We start from the raw sequence: 26,476 nt of genomic DNA on the forward strand, positions 1-26,476 counted from the left end.
TGGGCTAAATCTAGCCCAGTTGACCATGTTTCGACAGAAGGCCCAGGAGGAGCTGGTGGCGGTGGAGGGTGATCTTGTCAAGCGGGCGGCGGCGATCGCCGAATACACCAACACCAGCATCTTCATCTCGGAGCTGGCCGAGAACGGCGCCGAGGCGCCACCAGAGTGGTTCGGGCTAAACCCGGAGGATGGCGAGGACTCGGCCGAAGTGATCGACTCCAGCGACGAGGGAGAAGACGAGGAGAATGGGGAAGGCGAAGAGGAAGCGCCAGAGGTTGAAGCGGACGGCCAGCCTCAGCTCGACCGCGCCTCCGGCAATGAGCCACGCCCGAGCGAGCCGGCTGCTACTGAAGGCGACCAAGCGGAGACTGACCAGCCGGCCGCTCCACCAACTGGCACCACCGACTCCACCGTTCCACCGAACTCGTCTGCTGCTCCCTAGGCTGCCAATTTATCTTTGTTTTTACCTGCTTATCAGTCTCGACAAACTTTGTTAACCTCGCACAATTCCACCCGCGGTGTGTATTTCAAACTTCTGTTGAATGCTGGCCAAGGGCCTTTTGATATGTAAATATGCTCGCCGAATTCTATCTTTCCTTGCTTTCTGCTCCTTGGCTTTTTCCTTTGCCGCCTTCCCTCGGTTGCCGTCTTGCCAGCCGAACAGCCGCTCTGGGGACTGTAGCTGGGTCAAGTACTTAGCCACTTTCGGGAGGCAAGTACTTAGCCGATTAGAGTTTTTTAGCAAGTTAAGTAGAAGCCGGCCGGCCGGCTGCTCAGCAGCCGGTCGGTGAAGCGGGAAGCCGGCTTGGACTATGTGCATGCTTTGGGTCCTTAGCCATTTTTCATGCAGACACCCTTTCTGCCTTAACTCCTGCCGACCGAACAGTCGCTCTGCGAGCTGCGGCTTCTTGCAGGAGAAAGCTTAAGTGCCAACACATTACTTGTCCGGCTGTAGGAAGCATTACATAGTACAAGGCGGCGAGTCCCCGGGTCGACTGGTCGAACCCGGTGCCAGGCGGACTAAATGAAATAACACACTGATAGGCATAATACTTATCATATAGATAAAAGAGGGCAGTCCCCGAGCTCTTCTCGGGGGACCCGGAGTCTTCGTGCTTAATACAAAACTTGGCGTGGTACATACTGCATCAACTGTAAAACCTTTGGAGGAGGTTTGCATTCCATGGTCGCTCCGTCTCCTTGCCGGAGTCGTCTCTTTTGCATGCTCGAGGCTTCTGAGCATCGATCAGGTAGTAATTGCCCAACACCTTGCTGACGATGAAGGGGCCTTCCCAAGGTACCGAGAGCTTGTGCTGGCCGGCTATTCGCTGGATCAGACGGAGCACAAGGTCTCCCTCTTGGAAGGATCTTGGCTTGACCTTCCGATTGTAGTATCGGCGCAGGCTCTGCTGGTAGATGGTGGACCGGCTGAGTGCCAATAGCCGGCCCTCTTCCAGCAGATCGACGTCGTCTTCTCGTGCTTCTTTTGCCTCCTCTTCGGTGTACATGGTGACTCGAGGGGAGTCGAATTCTATGTCCGTCAGGATGACGACTTCAGCACCGTAGACGAGGAAGAAAGGCGTGAAGCCGGTTGACTTGTTCGGAGTTGTGCGCAGACTCCATAGGACGGCCGGCAGCTCGTCTAGCCAGCAGTCGGCCGAACGCTCCAGGGGTTCGACTAGTCGGGGCTTGATGCCGGACAAAATGAGGCTGTTTGCTCGCTCCACTTGGCCGTTTGACTGCAGATGGGCAACGGACGCTAAGTCCAGTCGGATGCCCTGCGTCGCGCAGAAACGGGCCAAGGCGCCTTTGGCAAAGTTTGTGCCGTTGTCGGTGATGATGTTGTGCGGTATGCCATACCGGATGGTGATGTCGGAGATGGAAGTCACAGCAATCGGACCATTCAACTTTTTAATTGGCTTTGATTCTATCCACTTGGTGAACTTGTCCACCGCGACAAGCAGATGAGTCATGCCGCCGCGTGCTGTCTTGAATGGTCCCACCATGTCCAGGCCCCAGACGGCAAAGGGCCAGGCAATGGGGTTAGTCTTGAGTGCAGAAGCCGGTTGATGTGGCTTCGAGCGGAACTTCTGACACCCTTTGCATTTCTGGACCAAGTCTTTGGCGTCTTCTAGAGCAGTCGGCCAGAAAAAACCGTGGCGAAAAGCTTTGGCAACAAGTGCTCTTGAGGCCGCGTGGTGACCACACTCACCTTGATGGATATCTTTGAGGATTGCTTGGCCTTGCTCCGGCTCCACGCAGCGCTGGTACACACCAGTGATGTTGCGCCTCACAAGCTCTCTGTTGACAATGGTGTATGCTGCTGCCCGGCGCTGCACTTGCCGGGCCGAGATCTCATCAGGCGGCAGCTCTTTGTTCACCAGAAAGTTGAGGATGGGCTGAGCCCATGAAGGTGCTGCAATTTCTTCGACTGCTAGGACTACTACTTGCACGAGGGTGGTTGGGCGGGGAGGCGGCGGGTTGGAGTCGGTGGCCGCCTGCTGAGTCGATGAAGTCCCCGGGCCGACTGCTACGGTCCCCGGGCCGGGTTCTGAAGTCCCCGGGCCGGGTGCGACTACTGCAGTCCCCGAGCCGCCTGCCGAAGTTCCCACGCCGGCTGCTGGGGTCCTCAAGTCGGATCTGACTGCTTCAGGAGGAGCCGGCACGAAGATGGAGTCTGATTCTGGTGACGGCTTGACAGACGGCTTGAGGAGGCATTGCAGGGCGACGCCGGCTAGTATTGCTTGCCGGGTAGAGCCGATCCGTGCCAAGGCATCAGCTTGCTCATTGTCATTTCTTGGCACATGAAGGAACTCGCACCCCTCGAAGTATCCACTGAGCTGTTGTACGAGGAAGCGGTAGCTCGCCATGTTTGCATCCTTGGCGTCCCAGTCGCCTGACGACTGCTGGACCACCAAGTCGGAATCACCATAGCACAGGATCCGGCGAATGTCGAGTTCCTTGGCAAGCCGGAGCCCGTGAATGAGTGCTTCGTACTCGGCAACGTTGTTGGAGGCGGCAAAGTGGATTTGCAGCACGTATCTTAGCTTGTCGCCTTTGGGAGAGGTGAGGATGATGTCGGCTCCCAAACCGGTGCGCATCTTGGAACCATCAAAGTGCATCCGCCAATGGGTGGAGTCTGGCGCTGGCGGCAGGTACTGGGTCTTGGCCCAGTCGACGAGGAAGTCGGCCAGTGCTTGTGACTTGATGGCGATGCGAGGCTGGTAGTAGATGGTGTAGGGGGCCAAATCTATGGCCCATTGGCCACCCGGCCTGAAGCATCTCGGCTTCCAATGATCTCGGCAAGCGGAGCAGTGCAGACCACAATGATTGGGTGCTCTTGATAGTATGGCTTCAGCTTCTTGGCGGCAAAATGCACGCCGTAGCACATCTTCTGATAATGGGGGTAATTCTGCTTGGAGGCGGACAACACTTCACTCAGGTAATACACCGGCCTCTGGACCGGTAGTGCTTTGCCTTCTTCCTTTCGTTCCACAACTATGACCGTGCTGACCACCCCGCTGGTGGCGGCGATGTAGAGGAGCATGGGCTCCTTAGGAGTCAGAGCCGCCAGGACAGGCGGAGTGGTCAGCATCTTCTTTAGCTGGATAAAAGCTTCATCCGCCTTGTCGTTCCACTCGAAAAAAGTGGTCTTCTTCATGAGCTGGTACAGGGGGAGAGCCTACTCGCCCAGCCGATTGATGAAACGGCTGATGGATGCCAAGCAGCCGGTGAATTTTTGCACGTCTAGCAGTCGGGCGGGCACCTCCATCTTCTCGATGGCCTTGATCTTCACGGGGTTGCACTCTATGCCGCGCTCTGAGACCAGGAAGCCAAGGAGCTGGCCGGCTGGTATTCCAAAGACGCACTTCTCTAGGTTGAGCTTGATCTGAAATCGGCGCAAGTTCTCAAGGTCTCCTTGAGGTCTTCTAGTAGGGTTCCACGCTTCTCCGTCTTCACCACAACATCGTCCACATAGACATGGGCATTTCTGCCGAGTTGCTTGAGGAGACACTTCTACATGCAACGCTGAAATGTGACACCGGCATTTCTCAAGCCAAACGTCATGGTCAGGTAGCAGAAGGCTCCGAATGGCGTGATGAAGGCGGTCTTCAGCCTGTCGGCCGGGTTCAGTTTGATCTGATGGTACCCGAGTATGCATCCAAAAAGCTCAACAGCTCGCATCCGGCTGTGGAGTCAATCACTTGGTCTATCCTTGGCAAGGCAAATGGGTCTTTGGGGCATGCTTTGTTGAGGCTGGTATAATCAATACACATGTGCCACTACTTGTTCTTCTTCAGCACAAGGACTAGGTTGGCTAACCATTCTGGAAAGAACACTTCCATGATGAAGCCGGCTGCTAGAAGCCGGGCTATTTCTTCTCCAACAACTCTTCTCTTCTCTTCTGACAGGCGGCGCAAGGGCTGCCTGACTGGCTTGGCATCAGGTTGGAAATGTAGCTTGTGCTCGGCGAAATCCGTTGGAACACCCGGCATGTCCTTGGGACACCATGCAAAGATGTCCCAATTCTCACGGAGGAAATCGACGAGCTCGCTTTCCTATTTGCTGTCAAGGTTCATACCTATAACAGCGTGCCTCTCCCAGTGCTCCGGGTCCAAGGGTATCTTCTTTGTTTCCTTTGCCGGCTTGAACGAGCCCTCGGCTTCCGACTCCTTGGGGTTGGGTGACATTTCCGGCTGCTTGCCTGCCATCGCCACAACCCGGTCAAGGAGCCGCTTCTCAGCCGCGATCACGAGGGACTCGGCTAGTCGGCTGCTGTCTGCTGCACAGGCGGACCACTTCTTGTAATCCCCTGTTATGGCCAGGATTCCCTTGGTGCTTGGCATCTTCATCTTGAGGTAGCCATAGTGGGGGACCGCCATGAACTTGGCCAGAGCAGGCCGGCCAAGCAGTGCATGATAAGGGCTCTCAAGGTCCACCACCTCAAACCAGACTGGCTCTCGGCGAAAATGATTTTTGTCTCCGAAGAGGACATCTATCTGGGTCTTGCCGATTGGTGAGCAGGAAAGGCCAGGAACTATGCCATGGAACACGGTCCGACTGGGCTGAAGCTGCCTCTGTTTGATTCCTAACTTCTCCATAGTATCTCGGTACAGGATGTTGATGCTGCTGCCGCCATCTATCAGGACTCGGGAGAAGCGAGCAGCCCGCCTCTCCGTGGCAAAAGTGGCATCCAGAACCAAGGCATAAGAACCGGGATTGGGCATCACCTTCGGGTGGTCAGCTCTGCTCCAGCTGATTGGCTTCTCAGACCAATGCATGAACTCGGGGGTCTCTGATGCCACTGCGTTTACTTCTTGTTGTCGATGCCGTCTGCTGTGCCTATCGTCGACCACGCTGGTGAACACGACATAGGCTCCATGCTCTTCAAGATATTCATCTTGTATTGCGCCGACAGGCCGAACCACCGGATGCTGGGGAGGAGGAGGCGGCGGGCCGGCGGGCGGAGGAGGCAGGAGTCCGTCACCCTTGGCGATCCTGGTGAGCCAGTGACACTTCCGAGTGGTGTGGTTGGACGGCTTCACGCCGCTGTGGAACTTGCAGGGTGCATCAAGGGTCTGCTCGTACGAGAAGGCGGGCAACCAGTTGGGCCTGCCGCCCTTCTGACGCTTGGGTGGGGGCTTCCCTTCCGGCTGCTGGTCTTCGACTGTCGCCACCTGCCGGCTTGTGGAAGCCGGCTGCGTGGCCTTGTGCTTATGGTCATTCTGTTGTTGTCGTCGACTGGTGTCACCAGCCGGGGTCCGAGGAGCTTGGGAAGCCACTTTGCCAGATGCTTCAACTTGGATCTCCGCCTTCATGGAGGAGTCGGCCGTGGCGTACTTGTCTGCTATGATCAGCAGTTCATCGAGGGTTGTCGGCTCGTCGCAGAGAAGCTTGTGCTTGAGGAGGGTGCCCTCTCGGCACCTGGCAGTGAAATACTCAATGGCCTGCACCTCGTGCACACCCTCGCAGGAGTTGCGCAGCTCGGCCCAGCGCGTGAGATAGTCGCGAGTCGACTCGTTGGGGCCTTGGACGCATAAGGAGAGCTGGCGAGGCTTGGGCGGCCGCTTCTACGTGCTGGTGAAGTTGCGAATGAAGGCTTCAGTGAAATCAACCCAGTTGTTGATGCTTCGGGGCTTCAGGCTGTTCAGCCATGTCCGGGCTGTGCCCTGGAGCATGAGCGGAACGTACTTCACGGCAACACGCTTGTTGTCGTTCGTGATGCTGACGGCTGTGGAGTAGTCGACCAACCAGTCTTCCGGCTTCACGGAGCCGGTGTACTTGGGCGTATCTCTTGGGAGAGTGAACCCTTTGGGGAAGGGCTCATCTCGAATGCGGGGGCCGAAACAAGGCGGACCCAGCTCGTCTTCTTCTTCTAGCGCCAGAGATCGGTTGAGGCAGTCGATCCGGTGGCGGGCATCGTTTTCTCGACTCCTTCTCGGCGGCCAAGGCGGTCACCGAGTGTCGGGTGACTGACAGGCGGCGGGGAAACGCGCCTCTCCCTGCGAGGGGGAGGAGGAGGTGGGCAGTCGTCCCGTCGTTCCACTCCTCTGGGGCGGCCGTCTTGGTCGCGCTCGATGGTGATGCGAGTCTGGCTACGGCTGGCAGCCGGCTCCTTGTCTCTTCTACCGCGGACGCCACCAGTCGGCATACGGGATGTCGTGCCTTGGTCTCGGCGAGGAGGCAGGTCGTCGTTTCGCCGGTTGGGCGCTTCAGTGCGGCACCCGGCCTCTTGCTGCTCAGCAGCCGCGTCAAGGAGCTGCTGGACGCGCTCCGTCATGTGGCGACGCTCATCGCCCTCGAGCTTGTCTAGCTCATCTGTTGCCGCCTGGGCAGCTCGTATGTTCTCCGCAGGCGCGGCGTAGACGGGACGATCTATCCCAAACATGCTGGTGATGGTTACGCCACGCTGTCGGATCTGGCCAATGTGGCTAGGCCCACCAAGAGCCGGCGTGCCACCGACGGCACGGTCCATCTCACGCTGGTAGGCCTCCGAAAGGCGTCTCATGCTGGCCAGCCGGTTGGCGCTCTCGACGAGCTGGACGCGGCGTGCCTCCAGCGTCTCGGTGTCGGCGTCTTCCGGGATGGGCGCAGTCAGGTCTTGCATCACCGCCTGCAACGGATCCTGGCCACCTCCGCCAGAGTGCTCGCCATGGCTGATGACGAGCACCTCCGTGATGGTGCTGCCACCGCTGTCCGCGCGAGGAAGCGGCTCGTCGTAGACCACCGCGTTGGTGGGGAACGCATTAAGCGACGCCGTGTCAAAGTCGAAAAGCATCGGGTCGGTGGAGCCAACCAACTCCAAGTCTGCAGCAGGCTCGCTGGCGACGTGGAGCTGGTCGAGGAGGCTCACGAGGCGGCTCTCGGGGCCCTCTGTGCCCGCATCAGACGCGGGCTCGTCGGAGAGGCGAATCTCGCCAACAAGATCGGCGAGGGAGCTCGCCGCGCAGGCGACCTCCACGCCGTGCAGCGCATCGGCGCAGATGCCGTCTGGCGTGCCGGACTGGCTGCGCTCGCCAGGAAGGAACAAGGTTCCCGTCCAGAACAGGTCTCCGGGAGACGGTGCACCTCGCCCCACGGTGGGCGCCAAATGTCGGGGGTTGGGTGCGACATATGCCAATGGATGGCTTATCATGGTGGGAGCGAGTAGAATGTCGCTAGTGCCTGGAAGCGGGATGAGGCGTAGACACGAACGCCGGCGCACTTTACCCACGTTCGGGGCTCTCCTAGGAGATAACACCCCTAGTCCTGCTCTGCGGGGTCTCCGCATGATCACTAAGGCACTAGCGAGTATAATGGTGCTCCTCGAGTTGTATGCTAGAGGTAGAAGAAGGCAGGCACGCTCTCTCCTTCCTCTAGGTGTGAGTCTAGTTCTAACAGGTTGGGAACCCTTTGCATCGGTGCCCTGGGGGTTTATATAGGCCTACCCCCCAGGGGTACAATGGTAATCTGGCCGGGTGTAGGACCCGGCTGTCAGTGTCTCTGGTCGCCGGCTTCTCCGCCGGCTGCTGGGGCCCGCCGCCTGGTGGGCCCTGCCGACTGGTCCGGTACGGAGCCGACAGGCCGCTCCGCCGCTCGGGGGTCTTGCCGGCTGCTGATTACTGTAGTCGTGATACTAATGACGCAGGCTTGGTCAGGGGAGCGTGGCTACAGTCCCGCCGCCTGGTGGGAGATCACTGTAGCCACACCGCGTCTTATCTGGTTAACGGCGCGTGGGCCCCGGGGAGGGAATGGGCCGCCTGCTAGAGGCCGGCCTTCCTCGGGTCCGACTGGCCAGGCTTCCGCCGTCCTCCGGGCTCTCGCTGCCTAGTAGGGCCCGCCGCCTACGGGCCATACCGACAGGCCGTTGTGGGAACAGGGCTCCGCCTGCCAGCAATGACGTCAAGGGTGGAGTGGCAACAGTGCCGCGCCGAGCGGAGATCTCCGCCCGTACGGAGCACTGTGGCCACGTCCGGCCCTGGATATGGGGGTGATGGGCTACACTGTAGCCTCACCATGTCTTGTCTTCTTAATGGGGGCGCAGACTCTGAGGGCGCCGTGGGCCGCCTGCTAGAAGCCGGCCTCTCTGGAGGTCGCCTGCAAGGAGTCGGCCCGTCTTGGTGCCGCCTTCTGGAGCCTAGCCGCCTTCAGGCAGCCGGCCGCTTGGGCCAGCCGGCCATCAGAAGGCGGCGCCTCATCTCAAGGCTCCGAGGGGCGCAGCCGGCCCCGATGTCTTGGAAGGTTCAGGGACTCGGGTTAGGCTACCCGTGGCCCATTACTCCGACAAATATTAATAAGGGAAGAGAAGATTCACATGCAAATATACTATCTTGGACATCTTTTATGATTGTGAGCCCACATTAAATATTTTATGCCAAATTGTTGATGTTGGACAAGGAAGACAACATAATGATTTATGTTTGTTCATATTCACATAGAAGTTATTGTCATGGATCCTCCAACATGTGGTGCTTGCTCAATATCTTTGCTAGCCAAAAATCCGCACTAAGTAGAGATACTACTTGTGCATCCAAAACCCTTAAACCCAAATTCATGTTTTGAGTGTCCTCCATACCTACCTATGGATTGAGTAAGATCCTTCAAGTAAGTTGTCATCGGTGCAAAAAGGGCAATAAAAATTGCTTCTAAATGTGTTTGATCTTTTGGTGTAAAGGAAAATAAGCGTTTTACGAACTTGTGATGGCAAAGTAATAAAAGCGACAGACTGCATAATAAAGGTTGCTATCATAAGGGGCAATATAACGTGACGTTCTCTTGCATTAAGAGATTGTGCATACAAAACCAAAAGGGCATGACAACCTCTGCTTCCCACTGCGAAGGGCCTATGTTTTACTTTTATGTATTTACCATTTATGCAAGAGTCAAAGTATTTTACTCTATTCCTTTTTATTTTTATCTTTTGCAAGCAACATGTGGTGGGGAAAGATCTAGGCACATATATCAAGTTGGATGTGAGTGATCATGAGTTATTATTGTTGACATCACCCTTGAGGTGAATAAGTTGGGAGACGAAACTATAAGCCCCTATTGTGAGTGTTAGCAATCATAAAAGCCTAAATGATGGTTGAGTATGTGGACTAGCCAAAAGGCTCCGACACGAGACCCTTCCTGAAAATATGATGAATTGTAATTGCAAAGTTGACTAAGAACATAGTTTGCTAGTTTTCAATAAAGTTTATGTCTTATACTTCGATGTAGTGATGAATTGTTACTTGCTCATAAGAAGTTATATGATAAAGTTTATTGTTGTTATGATAATAAGCATGATGCTACTATGTCCGTATTTTGTTTTTATTGACACATGTCTCTCTAAACATGTGGACATGATTTTTTATATCAGTTTTCGCTTGAGGACAAGCGAGGTCTAAGCTTGGGGAGTTGATACGTCCATTTTGCATCATATTTTCCTACTGTTATTCATAGTGTTTTTATTCATTATAACACTTTGTGGAGTAATTTTAATGCCTTTTCTCTCATAATATGCAAAGTTTACACAAAGAGGGAGAATGCCGGCAGCTGGAATTCTGGACCTGAAAAAGCCATGTCAGAGATACCTATTATGCACATCTCCAAATGAGTTGAAATTTCACGAAGAATTATTTTGGAATATATAAAAAAATAATGGAATAAAGAAATACCATAGGGGGCCACCCAGGTGCCCACTAGGCACCAGGGCGCGCCACCCCCTCCTAGCACGCCCTGGTGGGTAGTGGGGGCCCTGGCCCACCTCCGGTGCCCATCTTCTGGTACATAAGGTCTTTTGACCTAGAAAAAAATAAGGAGAGGACTTTCGAGACGGAGCGCCACCGTCTCGAGGCGGAACTTGGGTAGGAGCACTTTTTCCCTCTAACGGAGCGATTCTGCCAGGGGAACTTCCCTCCCGGAGGGGGAAATCGAAGCCATCGTCATCACCAACAACCCTATCATCTTTGGAAGGTCAATCTTCATCAACATCTTCAACAACACCATCTCATCTCAAACCCTAGTTCATTTCTTGTGCTCAATCTTTGTGTCAAAACCTCAGATTGGTACCTGTGGGTGACTAGTAGTGTTGATTACATCTTGTAGTTGATGCTAGATGGTTTATTTGGTGGAAGATTATATGTTCAGATCCATTGTGCTATTTAATATCCCTCTGATCTTGAGCATGAATATTATTTCTGAGTAGTTGCCTTTGTTCTTGAGGCCACGGGAGAAGTCATGTTGCAAGTAATCATGTGAATTTGAAATTCGTTCGATATTTTGATTATATGTATGTTGCGATTCCCTTAGTGGTGCTATGTGAACGTCGACTACATGAAAATTCACCATCTTTGAGCCTAAGGGAAAGCATTGTGGAGTAGTTATTAGATGATGGGTTGCTAGGGTGACAGAAGCTTAAACTCTAATTTATGCGCTATTCCATAAGGGACTGATTTGGATCCATATGTTTAATGCTATGGTTAGATTGTTATCTTAATTCTTCTTTTGTAGTTGCGGATGCTTGCGAGGGGGTTAATCATAAGTGGGAGGCTTGTTCAAGTATGAACCTCACCCAAGCACCGGTTCACCCACATATCAAATTATCAAAGTAGCGAACGAGAATCAAACCAACATGATGAAAGTGACTAGATGAAATTCCCATGTTCCCTCAAGAACGCTTTGCTTATTATAAGAGACCATTCTGGCCTGTCCTTTGCCACAAAGTACACCTATTGTTACTATTGCTACTTGTTACTTGTTACAAATTATTTTGCTATCAAACTACTTGTTACCGACAATTTCAGTGCTTGCAGAAATTACCTTGCTGAAACCTGCTTGTCATGTCCTTCTGCTCCTCATTGGGTTCGACACTCTTACTTATCGAAAGGACTTCGATTGATCCCCTATACTTGTGGGTCATCAAGCGACACAAAAGGCTCGCGCCGGTCTTGATGATGTTTAGCAAGATTGACGGTGGTGCACTCTTGTGCAGGTAGAGCACTGCATTCCTTTCGTTCCAAATTGTCCAAATAACGAGCATCGTGAGGGATGTAATGGCTTTTCTATTTGGTTTGCTAGAGCCAGCCCGGTTGGTCCACCATTCTTTCACGGAGCGGTCCAAGTGCCAAGAGGAGATATCGACCTCGAGATGCAACCAATGTTTTACCAAACTCCAAAGTCTCAAGATGAAGCGGTATTTGAAGCGGATGTGTGCGTCGGTCTCTTGCTCCCTCTTGCAAAGCGGACAAAGACCACAATTTATCTAACCTCGCTTGACCAATCTACTTGTGGTTGACATTTTGAATGGCCAACCAAGCAAAACAATTGACATTAGGTGGTGCCCAGATCTTCCAAATCATATAGTCCATGGGTGAGAGAATTTTGCCTTATAGGGGGGGTGGGGTGTGCTGAGTAGATACCACTGCCATGTGCTTCCAAATTATGTCATCCTCCGCGAGGTCGTCGACGTGGAAGGTTAATAAGCATCCAAAGCTTGAAGAATTCCTGGATGTGGTGAACGATGTTGTACCATTTATGTTTTGCAGATTTCTGTACAAATCCAGAAGATATTATATCACCCCTTGGTATGAGCGGTTAGCTATCTCAAAAACAATCAACACAAGATATTATATCGTCTTACAGTTTTCTTGTTTCTATGTTTTTCACATCCTACTTTCCAAACAGTCCATCAATATTATTACAAGGTTCTGGATTTGCACCGTACACACCATTTACGTGTTTCCGGTGTAAAGCATAGTGCATTCTTTATTACTCCCTCCGTTCCAAAATAGATGACTTAACTTTGTACTAACAGTCATCTATTTTGAAACGGAGGTAGTATGCATTCTTTATTTTCACCATAATCCAATTGCATATGCACATGTGAGGAATTGGGAAAATGATTGATTTATGCCAAGTGAATTGAGAGGAGATGGAAAGTTAACCGAGAAGAACTTTTTCTGTCCGTGGTCTGAGTAGGACAATTCACAGGCACAGGCACAGGCACAGGTTGGCTGGGGGATGGGCATTTATTATCTCACAAGGTTCGATCGACGCATAAATCTCACGGACATCAGAGCACTCTGCAGTTGGAAGAACCCATCATGGGTTCAGTGCAAAAAACAACCCCGTGCGGTGCCTCCCTTTGCATTCCGTGTTCACCTCATCTTTAACACAAGTACGCCTTCTTCTATGCCAGGAATAGAGAGCATTCTTTGATTTCCTGCCCCCTCATCATCTTTAACCAAAGCAGAGAGGAAATCCTGAAAAATCAAGTGGCCTCTTGCACTACAAGTGAAAGTGGTCTACCGAAAGGAAAGGAAAGGAAAGGAAAGAACCAAGGAATCCAAGGGAAAAGCAAGAAAAAGAGGCGAGCCATGTTGATGATACTTGATCACAGTAGCCAGCAGTAGGTGCGAAAAGGGGCGGCCGTATGGAATGGAGGTAGCACAGGTACTCATCACTTTGGAAAAGGTTCATTTGAAGGGCAATGCTAGCCTAGCACCATACGGTTTACCGTGCAATCATAGCATCATGTTATGTCCTAACGGCTACTTCTGCCCCGGAAGGCCAGAACTATATTACTACTTACTGTATTAGCCAAAGTGTTGGTAGTTTGGTGTGAAGCATGGCAAATCGGCACCACCATTCTCAAAGCTGAAAGCCTGTCACGTCCCTCTTAATCAGCAAAGTTGTGTAAAAGAAGGTCGAGACATAAAGCAACGCCATATCCTACTCATACTTGGAAACCGGTGGAGACCAAAATCTGTATAATCCCAAGAAAGCAATGAAGGATTATACTACAGTAGCTGGTACGGTATATAAATAGACAGAGGAAGAGGGCGTCGGAGAGTAAAGGAGAGCGCCGGACTGATGCCTGCGCCAGCCTTCCAGCTCAGGCACCACCTGTCCGTTGCTCCGGGTTCCCGGTTCCCTGGCGCCTCCGCCGCCACCCCCGTGAACGGTACTAATCTCCACCGCAGCAGCTACAAGTTGCACCAGTAGCATAGCTCACAGGACACTCCCTCCCTCCACTAGGCACCACAGTGCACCACGAGCGTATGCATGCATGTGTGTATGACAGCCAAAACGCAATAGGAAACAGAGCTCATCGTCCTGCCCATCACAACTTCTCTTGGCCTCTTCCATGGCTGCTGCTCCTCCACTAACTACAAGGTAAAACTCATTTTATTTTCTGAATGGTTTCCTGTCAAGCAGCTTTGGCCCCAAAGTGGTAGCTCGGCACGCCGACTCTTGTTTATGTTTCTTTTCGCCAGCTGCTGAGCAAGTATATACTCTAATGCCGTTGCAAATCTTTCTGCAGCAGGCTTCTCTGCTAATGCTGCTGGGCGGGGATGCATTGGACATTGGAGGAAGCTATAGTCTAGTCTAGTGCCAACATCTTTGTGACTTGTGAGAGATTAATTTGGACGCCATTCTGCTTGTGCACATTGTTGTTGTCTGGTCACCACTCACCAGCACCTGTCCCTCAGGCGGCTTTGCCGCTTTACATCCAGGCGAGGCCTCTGAAATTTCCCTGTACCCACAACCCACAATCCAAAGCTCCATTCCGCAGCAGCTGCCGGGACGTACAGTCCTCGATCACCAAAGCCGGAAAGCAATCGCCAAAGCAGATTGGCTTGTGCAGTACACATTCTTAATCCGATCGCCTTTTTGCTCCGCCGGTTCTTGCTGATCGATCGCTCGAGCAGTGACGCCGAAGGAATCGCCGTCTTCTTGGCCGGCAATGGCGGCGGCTGGTCCGAGCTGCTTGCTGGCGTTGGTCTTCCTGGCGGTGCTGCTCCCGGGGGGCGCGCCGCTGCTGCAGGCCTCCCAGACGTGGACTCTGCTCAAGGTGCAGCAGCTGCTGGGCCGCCCCCCGGCGCTCCGGCACTGGCGCCGCACCACCGACTTCTGCGGCGGCGGCGGCACCGTCGCCCCCTCCGCCTCCGTCGTCTGCTACGGGGACACCGTCACGCAGCTCCACATCGCCGGGGATGCGGGCGGCGCGCCGCCGCTCCCGCTTAACTTCTCCCTTGGTGCACTGGTCACCACGCTGTCCAGGCTCCCCGACCTCAAGGTGCTCACGCTCTCCGGCCTCGGCCTCTGGGGCCCCCTGCCGGGGAAGCTGGAGCGGCTCGCCGGGCTGGAGATCGTCAACATGAGCCGCAACTACCTCTACGGGCCCATCCCGAGGGGCCTCTCGCGGCTACAGGGCCTGCAGACGCTCATCCTCGACGACAACATGATCGGCGGCGAGGTGCCGGGCTGGGTCGGCACCGCGCTGCCGGCGCTGGCCGTGCTCAGCCTGCGGAACAACTCGCTGGCCGGCACCGTGCCGGAGTCGCTTGGGAGGGCGCCGTCGCTGCGCTCGCTCGTGCTCGCCTCCAACAACCTCTCCGGGAACCTCCCCGACATGCGCGGCCTGGCGAGCCTCCAGGTGCTCGACGTCGGCGGCAACTCGCTCGGACCGGCGTTCCCGCGGCTCGGGAGGAAGGTGGCGTCGGTGGTGCTGAGCCGGAACAAGTTCACCGGGGGCCTGCCCGCCGCCGAGCTGAGCTCCTTCTACCTGCTGGAGCATCTGGACGTGTCGCTGAACCGCTTCGTCGGGCCGTTCCCGCCGGCGCTGCTGTCCCTGCCGTCGCTCCAGTACCTGAGCATCGCCGGGAACAGGTTCACCGGGGCGCTGTCCGACAAGGTGCCCTGCGGCGACAACCTCCGGCTCGTCGACCTGTCGTCGAACCTCCTGATGGGGAGCGTGCCGGCCTGCTTGAGGCCGGGCGGGAAGCCGGCGACGGTGGTGCTCTCGTCGGAGAACTGTCTGGACAGGGGCGACGGCTCGCAGCACCCGTCGCCGTTCTGTCAGAACCAGGCACTGGCCGTGGGGATAGTTCCTCGTCACAATGAAAAGAAGAAAGTTAGCAGGCACGCGGGCTTCATCGCCGGCATCGTAATGGCGGTCCTCGTCGCCGTCTCGCTCGTCGGCGCCATGGCCTTCTTCGCCGTCAAGAAGATGACCATGGAAGGGGCGAAGACCAGGCCCTCGGCGACATTGATGGAGGACCATACTTCTACTTCCAGTGCCTACCCTTCCAAGCTGTTCGCCGATGCACGTACGATCGATCTCTGAATTTCATCATCTGACTTGTGAAATTAGTCTAAGAGACCCTGAATTTCATTTCTTGAAATCAAACTTGATGAAAAATCACTAACATTTGCTTCCCTTTTGGCATTTGGGACCACGAAAAAAAGGTTACATATCACAGACAGTGAAGCTAGGAGCTTTGGGGATCCCACCATACAGATCATTTTCTCTGGTCGAGCTCGAGGCGGCGACGAACAACTTCGCAAACTCTTGCCTGCTCGGGCAAGATTCTTATGGCGAGGTACAGCGTCGTCGATCTCTCCACTGACTTTTCTTCAGTCTGTTCTGAGTTGGGCAAGTGATTCCTGAAATTTTACCACGACTTGTTCAGTTATGCTCATGATATGAGTTCATTATGTCAGATGTATCTGGGGAAGCTAAGCAATGGTGCCTCGGTGACAATCAGGAGCCTCAAGGTTAAGAGGAACCAGAGCTCCCAAAGCTTCAACCGCCACATCGAAACGATATCTAGGCTCAGGCATCGGCACTTGGTCAGCGCCCTAGGGCATTGCTTTGAATATGATCTCGACGATTCCACCGTAACCCAACTCTACCTCGTGTTCGAGTATGTGCAAAACGGGAACTTGAGGAGCAGGATTTCACGTAAGTTGTCGGTTCTTATCTCCTTCATAATTTCACTTGCTCTGGCAGTCGAATGGCTGAATGTTATGTTTCTTGTTTGAACTGTTCTTTACCAGACGGAACCGAAGGACGGAAGCTTACCTGGGGGCAGAGGATATCGGCCGCCATTGGTGTCGCGAAGGGCATCCAGTTCCTGCATGGAGGGATCATACCTGGTCTATTCGGGAATAATCTGAGGATCAGCAACATTCTTCTAGACCAGAACCATGTCGCCAAAATCGGCAGCTACAATATCCCAATCCTAGGAGAGGCTGCAAAATCTGAGGTAATTCAGCGAAAAACTAACTAGAGTGAAGTTTTTATGGCTATTGCTGACCAACAATGCATGTTGTTTGTCAATCCAACCAGGGAGGGGCTGGAAGCAGGCACCAAACTGATAGGTATATACAAGGTTCGAGCTTCAGATGCTTACCATCTAGCGGTTTCGACCGGCACAACTAATATTCTCTTCATCTTTCCTTGTTCTGCAATGTCACTTTACAGCACGATGCTCGGCGACAAGATCGATATATTTGATTTCGGGGTGATCCTGCTTGAGCTTGTGTCTGGAAAGCCGATCACATCCATATATGAGGTGGAGATAATGAAGGAACTGGTATGTATGATCGGTCACCTAGTTGTAGATGGTAGTGCACAACGCAGCACAGATACCTGAATCTTGCTTGTGCTGCAGCTGCTGTGGGCAATGGCCGAGGAGGACAGGGCCAGGAGGAGGAGCTTCGTGGACCCTGCGGTGAGCAAGAGCTGTTCAGAGGAATCACTGAGGACCGTCATGGAGATCTGCCTGAGGTGCCTGGCCAAGGAGGCGGTGCACCGGCCGTCGGTCGAGGACGTGCTCTGGAACCTCCAGTTCGCCACCCAGGTGCAGGACGACTGGGAGGGGGAGATCCGGAGCGGCGACGAGTCCCCGGTGTCGTCGTCCCGGACCGCCAGGTCCTCCAGATTCAGCAGATAGACGATGAACCAGCTGTTTCTCCCGTCCAAACCGTGCAGCTCCCAGGAGGATGGATGAACATGCCGCTGCAGGTGACCGAGTTATCCTCCAGGATGTGCAGAAAAGGAGGCTCCAACTATTAGGGTTGTTTTTCTTCTGTCAGTGTAGAGCTCCTTTTTTCCCTTCCAATCCCCCTGTTGTTTCTCTACCTGAAGCCTTCATCTCAAGAGAGAGCAATTTTTCCTATGTTTTTACTCTATGCTAGTAATAATAATAATAATGTTGGGCAAGCATATCGTTCCTGTTTCTACCAATGCCTTGAGAATTACGCCGATCAGTATAAAAAACAGCACAAATACCATCTGTAGGAAGCACAAGGGTTCAAAGACTCGCAACCAGCAACAACTTCTTAGCTATAACATAAAATCTTTACAATGGCTAACATGCCTTAGTTCACCAAACAGGTCACACACACTGAAAAAACAACAGGAGATCAAGCACAGGGACACAACGGCCATGGGGTTTTCAATGTTTTAGTTCGGCGGTACAGACCAGCAAAGCCAGAAATGGAGACGTTCCGGGCGTTGCTTATTGCAGGATCTGGCGACGCTAGTCCGCTGTCCAGCTCTGCTCCACGACCTCACGAACCTTGCGGTTGTACTCGCGCTTGTTCTCGCTGTACATTCTGGCTGCTTCAGAGTTCGCAGGAGAATTCGGGTTCGGGTCGCACAGCAGGGACTGCAGAGCAAACCACGACAGAAATAAGTAAACTAAGTAAAGTGTGTGGATTCAGGGACAGATAACCCATGGCGCCCCAGGTCACTACTTTCGAAGCAAGCAAGGAAAATAATCTTTACATCCACAACAGAACGGAAGAAAAGGCTGTATTTGGTAACTTGCTATTTATGATCAAACTTTAGCATGCTGTCACTGGTAACTATTTATTGGTCGCATGTTACCTATAGGACAGGTGGTTGTTACACAATAAAAGTTGTCAATAAGATCTGGATCTGGCCTCAGTGACAGTACTGTGCAACTCATGCAAATCCACAGGCAAGCACCGTTCTTGTTGCCTCTATACTACTGTTAAAATGAAACAGGTTTTACTTCTGATGACAGCAATACAGAATTACAGATTGTGCAAACTTAAGAGTAGTTGGTAGGTACCAATGGTTGCATTGTGTAATGAAGTGAACAGCAACCAACAAAGCTGTCAAATTGATATAATCACAGTAAGAGATGGCCTAAAGAATACCTGGATAGAGGTCAATATTGCTGCAACATCATATATAGGGCTCCACTGGTTCTGTAGGATGTCCAAGCAGATGCTTCCATCTGCATAAACTGGACAGATAATGGAATACATTAAACCAATTTCCAACAGACCTTTAGGGCTTCAATCCCTGAGAACAGTTTAGTCATTTGAAGAAGTAATCAATTGATTGAATGGTAGTCATAAAGAGGACATACTGTTTGGGTGAAACATCCTTGAGACAAACCGAACAGTTGGTGGCTTGTTGGGGTAATCTTCTGTGAATTGCAGGGTCAGCTTGAACGTACCTATAATGTGTAACATAATAAATGTTAGAAAACTTATGATTACTTAAAACCACTAGTTTGTTCTCCAGACTACAGCAATGGAAAGACACAGTGTGAACCATATTACACTGGTACCATGTATGTAGTTTCCTTGGATCATGAGCATAAGGTTGTCAAACTAAACTAAGTAGGTTGCGATCTTAATAAACCACAAACCAAACCAAAGGGGTACAATCCAATGAACATCGAACTGGATCCAAAAAAACAATATTATCAGTTATCACAATTCCAGGGTGTGTTTAAGTCTTGCAGCCTTGCAGGCAACCGAAATTGGGTAGAAAGTAGACATTCCTGAATCAGATGATCATGTATTCTAGGCTTCTAGAGTATTTTGTTCCAAACAAACAAAACCCCGCAAAATAAAGCTGATATTTAATTACTGCAGCCCCACCTCAGTACCTTGCAGAAGACAAAATTGATTGTCCTCTGGGCTCTAGAGATGAATTGACCTCGCCCAACAAAAATACACTGTGCCACGATAAAATATGCCAGTTGTGCTACGAGAACAAATACCAATAATTAAATAAATCATACTTCAATATGCACAGGCAGGAATAGAGACCCCATCTCAAACAAGGGCTCCCCAATCACCGCTCATATGATGGCTACACATGTACATGACGAACTCATGACATAAGGCTAAGACTAAGGTAGTACATACTACTCCCTCTGTATCAAAATATAAGACCTTTTTTGACACTGTCATAGTGTCAAATAACATCTTATATTTGATGCAGCGGGAGAAACGCACACACTCCGTCACTATTATTTCAAGGGCCAAGAGCATGTTCTTTTATGGGCCATATGCTTATTACTGATTTCAGGTGTGCCAGGTAGTATGGCAAACTGTAACGTACACTTTATAGCAACTTAGGTGTGCCCTAGGCACTAGGCGACAACGAAATGCCTAGCCTTAAGCGCTGCTAGGCGCGCGCTTAGGCCAGATAGGCACTACACAGAGGCAAGAGTAGGAATTAACCTTGCTTTAAAATAGCTGCACTGTGCACATTACTAGACCAAATTTAACATCTGTAAAAGCATGTTTCTTGCTAACTTGTGAGAGGATGACACCCTTTAGCATTAAAGCAGCAATCAAACACATGATGGAAGCCCTTTCAGTTTCCGTTAAACAACGGGCATCACAGATGGTACAGCTTCCGGTTTCCTGTCGTAGCAGTGACATAAACCGACCGGTAAACGACAGGCTTAGTTAGGCAGGTAGCTATTTTGGGACAAAAAAAGTTATTGGATATCAAACAAGGAAGACGACAATTTCTCACACGATTACAGATTATAAACAGGTCCAACTTCAGTACCAAATAACCAATCGCTATATCACAACAGGCAGCACTTTACATTTCCGTTAAACAACGGACATCACGGATGCTACAGCTTTCGGTTTCCTGTCGTCATACCAGTGACATAAACCGACCAGTAAACGACAGGTTTACTTAGGCAGGTTGCTATTCTGGGGGCAAAAGACTAATGTACTTCACATTAGCTCTACATCTACACTATGAGAAATCAAACGAAAAAGACGACAATTTGTCGCACAATGACAGGTTACAAATAGGTCCAACTGCGGTACCGACTAACCAATCACTATATCGCAACAGGAAGCCCGTTACGTTTCCGTTAAACAACGGACATCACAAATGCTACAGCTTTCGGTTTCGTGCCGTACTAGTGACATAATCCGACCGGTAAACGACAGGCTTAGTTAGGCAGGTAGGCATTTGGGGGCAGAAAGTTATTGCACTTCCCATTAGCTTTACACATCTACACCTTGTATATGAGAAATCAAAAGAGGAAGACGACAATTTCACACACGATTACAGATTACAAATAGGCCGTACTACGGTACTAATTAGCCAATCACTATATCACAACAGGCAGCCCATTACGTTTCCATTAAACAATGGACATCACCGATGCTACAGCTTTCGGTTTCCTGCCATACCAGTGACATAAACCGACCGGTAAACGACAGGCTTAGTTAGGCAGGTTGCTATTTTGGGGGCAGAAAGTTCTTCTACTCAATTAGCTCTACATCCACACCTTGTACATGAGAAATCAAACTAGAAAGACGACAATCTTTCGCGCGCGATTACAGACAGATCATAAATAGGTCCAGCCGCAGCGCCAATCAACCAATCAGCATATCACACAACAGGCAAACACTAGTAATCGAGCAGCTACATACACACGGATGAATGAATGAAACAAACTGAAACCTAAATCGAACCGGCGGCTCACCTCCATCCCACGGCGTGTCATCAGGCCTGCAGAATCACACGAAACAACAACAACATCAGGGGACGATATCAGCCGTACCATACATCAACGACGCACCGAGCTATAACGGAAATCGCGACCCCGCGAGATCCCCAAGCACCAAAACCTAGGGATGGAACAACAAGAGAAAAAGGGCAGGATTTGTGCCGTTACCCAAATATGACGGCGTTCCAGAGGGTGATGTTGTTGTCGTGCGGCGCGCCGCTGATGCCGGCGGGCGGGTCCTGCTGCAGCCGCTTGAAGTCCCGCATCAGGCGCTTCCTCGCCGGCGTCGACATCCCGACCGATCCCTCGCTCCCGGCGCGCACGCGCTGTCCTGCCCTGCCCGGCGGCCGCCGCCGCGTCTCCCCTCCCTTCTCGCTGGGGTTCCCCGGGTGGCGGTGCGGGGGTGGGGAGCCGGAGGGAAGCTTCGTCGGTGCGGACGAGCGTGTGCGGGGGTGAGAAAAGGGGGGTGGTATAGGGAGGGGCGAGAGGAGCGTGACGTCCCTCCCCTCCCTCGTGAGCCGTGGGCTCGCGTAGCCGCCACGCGCTGACGGTGTGGGACCAGATGCACGGCCCGAGCTGTCAGTGAGGGAATGAGGTGGCATGATGGGATGGGGATGAGGATGCCTGAATCTTGGCCCAAGTGGAAAGGAGGGGCCCAGCTGTCGGTGGCTTGTGATGGTGGGCGGGCGGTGGCTGGCTGGCTCAGATTCCGCGAATCGGACACGGTCGGCCGGCGTAGGCGGTGGTAAAGGGGAACTTGCTGGGGCCCGGAGAGAGTGGCGGCCAGCCGAGCCGAGGCCTCTGACATGTGAACATCCCATGTCCGATCGTCCACCGTTGTTTCCCGTTCCTGATCAGATCCTGGCCGTGCAGCGGTGCAGGAAGAAAGAATTCCATATTTTAGCCTTTTTTAGAATCTGCTTTTTTTTTGCGAATAAAATCTGCTTCCTTTTTAGGCCTATAAAATGTTTTTTTCTTTTTTGACACTCAATCTTCACTGTTTCTTGAGTGGTATGGGTGGTTGTGAAAAAATGACAATTCGAGATGCTTTACGGTTCATACGGCCCAAGATTTCATTGCAACTCAAGCAACCACTCATAATTGCATCTGGCGGGCATGACTGGCCCTAATACAGGTTACCAAACTTTTTCTTTTTCTGCTCGCTCAACTGCAGCCCATACAAAGTTGGTGATGTTTTTTTATCTCACAAAGTTTGTTAAATCAAAGGATGTAGATGGATCTAAATTTTGAATTTTATTTTTTCGCAAATAAAAACAATGATTTATATATTTCATAAAATTTTCAAAAATTTGTAATAAGGTTAGTGAATTTAAAAACTATTCATAAATTTTAAAATGTTGGTGAACTTTAAATTATTCACAAATTTAACACCTTGATAGGCCGGGCCCAACGACCCCACATCCCTCGACACGCCAAGAGGTTCCAACTATAGGGAGCTTAATTACTCAATGAAAGGGTAATGCTCGCTTTATCGCGTCGTTCTTCGGTTGTGGAATTACTTTCATTTTTTTTCTCCTGATAGTTACTATGGTACTCCCTCCATTTCATAATGTAGTGGGCCCACATTTTTCGAGATTTAACTTTGATCATAAATTTAACCAACATGAGCGACTACGGCGAGAGCATGACAGATACCTTTGAATTTGTATTCGAAAAAAGTTTTCAAACTCATAATTTTTTAGTAAAATAATTTATGTACTATTGGTCTAATTTATGGTCAAAGTTGAATCTCAAAAATCGTGGGCGCACTATATTATGGAATGGAGGAAGTAGTTCATAATCCACGCACATCTCCGAAGGGGTCGAGCACACGAAACCCGGTGGGCGCTATGGTCCGGCTAAGTACGACGATTGTTTCTGTTTTGGGAAGGTTCAATTCCAGTTTTTCTTTTGTTCCTCTACCTGTATTTCTTTTCTTTTTCCTTTTTCTTTTCCTGTTTGTTTTATAGTTGTTTCCTTTCTCTATTCTTTTTAAAAAATTAATCCGTGATTATGTTTCAAATTTACGAATATATTTTGAAATTTGGGAACATACTTTAAATCAATGAACATTAGTTCAAATTCATAAAAGTTTTCCAAATTTGTGAAAATAAATAAATTCATGAACATATTTTTAGATTTGTGAAGAGTTTTGTACAACTGGGAACAATTTTTTAATTTCAAACTTTTCTAAATTCATGAATTTTAAAATTTTGTGAATATTCTAAAAACTCATTAACTGTTTTGAAATTCACGAAAAAAATTCATATTGAAGTACAAGTTTAAAATTATGATTATTGTTTCCTCTAGCATGTTATTATGGTCGGTTGTTTCAATTTATTTTACACGTGTTAGGGGGGGGGGGGGGGGGCTTAAATTACTCATCTTAGTCTTGATGGACAGTGGTGGTTACATGAGCTCCTTTATTTTTTGCGGTTGCATGAGAAGATGAGGAAGCTCCACGTGAAAAGGAGGTGCTTGCTCCTATCCAGTGTTGGAATTTTTTTATTTCAATTACAACATGTCCCGCACGTAAGAGCATGAGGGGGTGTGTGAACTCACCATCAACTCAAATCTTTAGAAGTAGGAAAGATCTCCAACCGAATCGAGCACAACCACATGTTCCCCTGATCCCTCTTCTCCTGTCTCCCTATTCCTGGCATGGATCCTCTTCTCCTACCTTCCATGAACTTGCTAAGGACCCCCTCTTCTCCTGCCTCCTGATTCCGCCATGGATGTGCCTCCTCGACGCACCCAAATCGACCACATACATGTGCCCCCTGGTTGGATCTTGCTATGACAAATCGCCATGGTCGTGTTGCCGGAGGTCATGCTACGAGCCCTGGGCAGCGGAGCTGCGACCATAGACGTCGACCAACAATGAGATGTTGTGATCATGGGACACATGAGACGACTGGAACATGGACAATGTTGCGGTAGCAAGGCATGCAACATGGATGATGTTGCGGCCATGAGAGGCTTCGTTGATGGGAAGGTGGGTTCGCAACATCGGACATATTGCAATGGGTCACCACAACATGGCCCATATTGCATTGGATGACAAAAGGCCCAAGTAATGCAATGTCACGCAAGCCAAAGGTGACCACAATATGGTTCATGTTGCAATGGTTGTCTGCAACATGGTTCGTGTTGCGATGATCCTACAACTGTCTAGGACACAACCTGGCCGGGTGACGCGTGGCATGCGCCTAAATTGACCCGCTCAACATGAACAGCCAATGCCTAGGACTTGCAGTTACTTCCCAAAGCTACTTCCACTTCACAAATCGGCACAAGAACGCAGAATGTCTACTCCACACTTAGGCAGGAATGTACGGATTTTGGGGGCTGAAGAAGAAGAAACCTATCGGGGCACGGTCGGAGCCGCAGGGCACCACCGCGCAGCAACAAAATCGGTCCGCGAACCAACCAAGCGGAGTGGATGCAGAGAGGATGCGCTGGCCTAAATGCACACCGGCTGCCAGAAGGGGTTGGGAGGGGATGAATCGGCCGGAGCGATGTAGATGGCGCCGTGAGTTGTGACCCTGCGTGCGCGTGCTCCCGTACAAGAGAACGCCGCCGCTGTGGCCGTGGTGGTGGCCGCTTGCAGTTGCAGAGGCGTGAGGGCGGCGGCCGCGCACGGCAGCGGAGCAGAATATGACATGCGGTGCCGATTTCCTACGTGAAGAAAGAGACAGATGCTCTAACCGTCTAACGACGAGACTGCCTGATCAACAGCGGCGCCCTGACGTGCGGTACGCGGGGCGATGATGGGAGGACCTGGTGCGGAAATCCGCCTGAGAATCGAGGATCGGGCCGAGCACGGCGAGGCAGCGGCGCAGGGACACGGGTGGAGCGCGGCCAGGCGGCGGTGGCGCGGGGAATTTTCTTTCCGTCTGCACCGCCTCTCCTCTGCTTCTGGTCGCCAGCCTCCTCACGCACGCGCACACAAAAATCGATCGATCTGATCGAGCCTCACAGTCACCGGGGGCAGACCAAAGCCAAAGGACCGGATGTCATTTTATCGACAAAAAACAGATGTGACATTTGATCTAATGGTCACTCAAAGATATGAGTGAAACATGAAATAAAAGAGTGCCACTTTATCAATTTCCTTGATATGTACATACTCCATCTGTAAACTACTCCCTCCGTCCCATAATATAAGAACATTTTTCAAGCATAACATCTTTTTAATGATCTAAAAACTCTTACATTAGTTTACAGAAAGAGTACACTACGTATATATATTCTTGGGACTTTTTACAGTACATTATGCAACGTCAAAATTGGCCGATGATCTTGCAACCCCTATACCAGCGGGTTTTACACTGGCTCATCAGTTTTGGCGGCAACCTTTTCATAGAAAGAACACCTGAAGGTACTTTATTTCATAATACATGCAATAAATATCTATACAATGCAAAAGGCGGAGAAGTGTCTGCAAAGTGTCCGGAAAGAGACGTCTTCTGCGCAACCCACCACAACATTCGTTATTTGCTTCCTTTACCGTCGTCGAAATTGGATGTGTCGTTGCTACAATGGGCATATTCAACATCCACCTCCATGGGAACCCCACGGTCGCGGGAGATATTTTTTTTAAAGAAGGAATACCCACGGCCTCTTCATTCATATTATTAAAAAAAGTTCAGGTTCAAAAACAAGATCTCAAACAATACGACGATAATCTTAAATTTTCTTGCCACAACCGATCAAAATAGGGTAAGATGACGCAGATGAAAGTGGAAACATATTCAGGAGGGTCTTTTATTCGCCATCAGTGCTGTCGTCGCAGCCTCAGCCACAACGACAGGAAACAGAGACGAAAACCAATCAAAACTACCCGAACTACACCACCTAGCCATAGATGGGCTTCCCAGGTCGTAGTGCTTACCGTCTAGCTCTGCTTACTAGTGAACATATACAACAACCGACCGCAGCAAGACTTGAGGCTTTGGAACTTATTTTGAAAGGCAAAAGTAATAGCACAAGAATGATTAATATTTCCATATGGAGGTTGACGAATGAATCACTGCTACCAACTTGTTATTTTGCATGCAACACAACCCGGCTAGTTGAAACGTACCAATCTCGTGCGCTAGAAGCTACTAGTTTTTTTTTTAAAGAAGCTTTGCTCAGCGCGATGCACAGTCGCTTTCAGTTACGACTGGTCTGTGTCTGTCAGTCTGTTTGAGTCCCTCCCACTCCCAGCAGGCCATCTGCCCGACGAAATGAAATGACAAACCATACCCAAACAAATCAGTTTAATCAAAACAGAAAAAAACAATTTTCGATTTTTTTTCAGAAAAATTCTGGCATCAGTACTGCTAACATAGCTCCACTATTAGTAAGCGTCGCAATGTTTATGTGTATTTATTTTTCCAGGATCCGTATAAACTTTAAAATACAAATTT

The 26,476-nt window shown here is 50.8% G+C and overlaps 2 protein-coding genes across 4 annotated transcripts; one reads left to right on the forward strand and one right to left on the reverse strand.

Moving 5' to 3' along the window:
* Window positions 1–13,378: 13,378 nt before the first annotated feature.
* Window positions 13,379–17,476, forward strand: LOC109759401 (probable inactive leucine-rich repeat receptor-like protein kinase At3g03770). Of its 3 annotated transcripts, none has more exons than XM_020318226.4 (8): window positions 13,379–13,638; window positions 13,787–15,575; window positions 15,715–15,848; window positions 15,970–16,210; window positions 16,306–16,514; window positions 16,598–16,629; window positions 16,733–16,844; window positions 16,923–17,476. In XM_020318226.4, exons 2-8 carry the CDS (start codon window positions 14,210–14,212, stop codon window positions 17,202–17,204), a joined length of 2,376 nt encoding a protein of 791 aa, XP_020173815.1. In that variant the 5' UTR covers window positions 13,379–13,638; window positions 13,787–14,209; the 3' UTR covers window positions 17,205–17,476. The 3 variants fall into 3 exon arrangements, 2 of the variants coding, with proteins under 2 accessions (XP_020173815.1, XP_020173822.1); XR_012183217.1 differs by having other exon boundaries at window positions 13,427–13,638; window positions 13,790–15,575; window positions 16,598–16,640; XM_020318233.4 differs by having other exon boundaries at window positions 13,427–13,638; window positions 13,790–15,575.
* An 87-nt stretch (window positions 17,477–17,563) lies between these two features.
* LOC109759418 (ubiquitin-conjugating enzyme E2 2) lies at window positions 17,564–21,587 on the reverse strand. The gene is made up of 5 exons (XM_020318244.4): window positions 21,231–21,587; window positions 21,039–21,064; window positions 18,654–18,743; window positions 18,439–18,527; window positions 17,564–17,921 (listed from the first exon to the last, which is right to left on the reverse strand). Exons 1-5 carry the CDS (start codon window positions 21,353–21,355, stop codon window positions 17,793–17,795), a joined length of 459 nt encoding a protein of 152 aa, XP_020173833.1. The 5' UTR covers window positions 21,356–21,587; the 3' UTR covers window positions 17,564–17,792.
* Between the last annotated feature and the right edge of the window lie 4,889 nt (window positions 21,588–26,476).

Source organism: Aegilops tauschii, chromosome 5 (genome assembly GCF_002575655.3).
Source record: "Aegilops tauschii subsp. strangulata cultivar AL8/78 chromosome 5, Aet v6.0, whole genome shotgun sequence".
NCBI classification, from domain to species: Eukaryota; Viridiplantae; Streptophyta; class Magnoliopsida; order Poales; family Poaceae; genus Aegilops; species Aegilops tauschii.

What these genes read in the sequence shown, in the direction of transcription:
- LOC109759401 (XM_020318226.4), top strand. Translation starts at nt 14,210, where the DNA reads ATGGCGGCGGCTGGTCCGAGCTGCTTGCTGGCGTTGGTCTTCCTGGCG. An exon ending in CTTGAGGAGCAGGATTTCAC is followed by an intron (nt 16,211 to 16,305) that starts GTAAGTTGTCGG and finishes GTTCTTTACCAG; the next exon opens with ACGGAACCGAAGGACGGAAG. An exon ending in AGCAGGCACCAAACTGATAG is followed by an intron (nt 16,630 to 16,732) that starts GTATATACAAGG and finishes GTCACTTTACAG; the next exon opens with CACGATGCTCGGCGACAAGA.
- LOC109759418 (XM_020318244.4), bottom strand. Translation starts at nt 21,355, where the DNA reads ATGTCGACGCCGGCGAGGAAGCGCCTGATGCGGGACTTCAAGCGGCTG. An exon ending in TGGAACGCCGTCATATTTGG is followed by an intron (nt 21,065 to 21,230) that starts GTAACGGCACAA and finishes GTGATTCTGCAG; the next exon opens with GCCTGATGACACGCCGTGGG. An exon ending in TGACACGCCGTGGGATGGAG is followed by an intron (nt 18,744 to 21,038) that starts GTGAGCCGCCGG and finishes TACACATTATAG; the next exon opens with GTACGTTCAAGCTGACCCTG.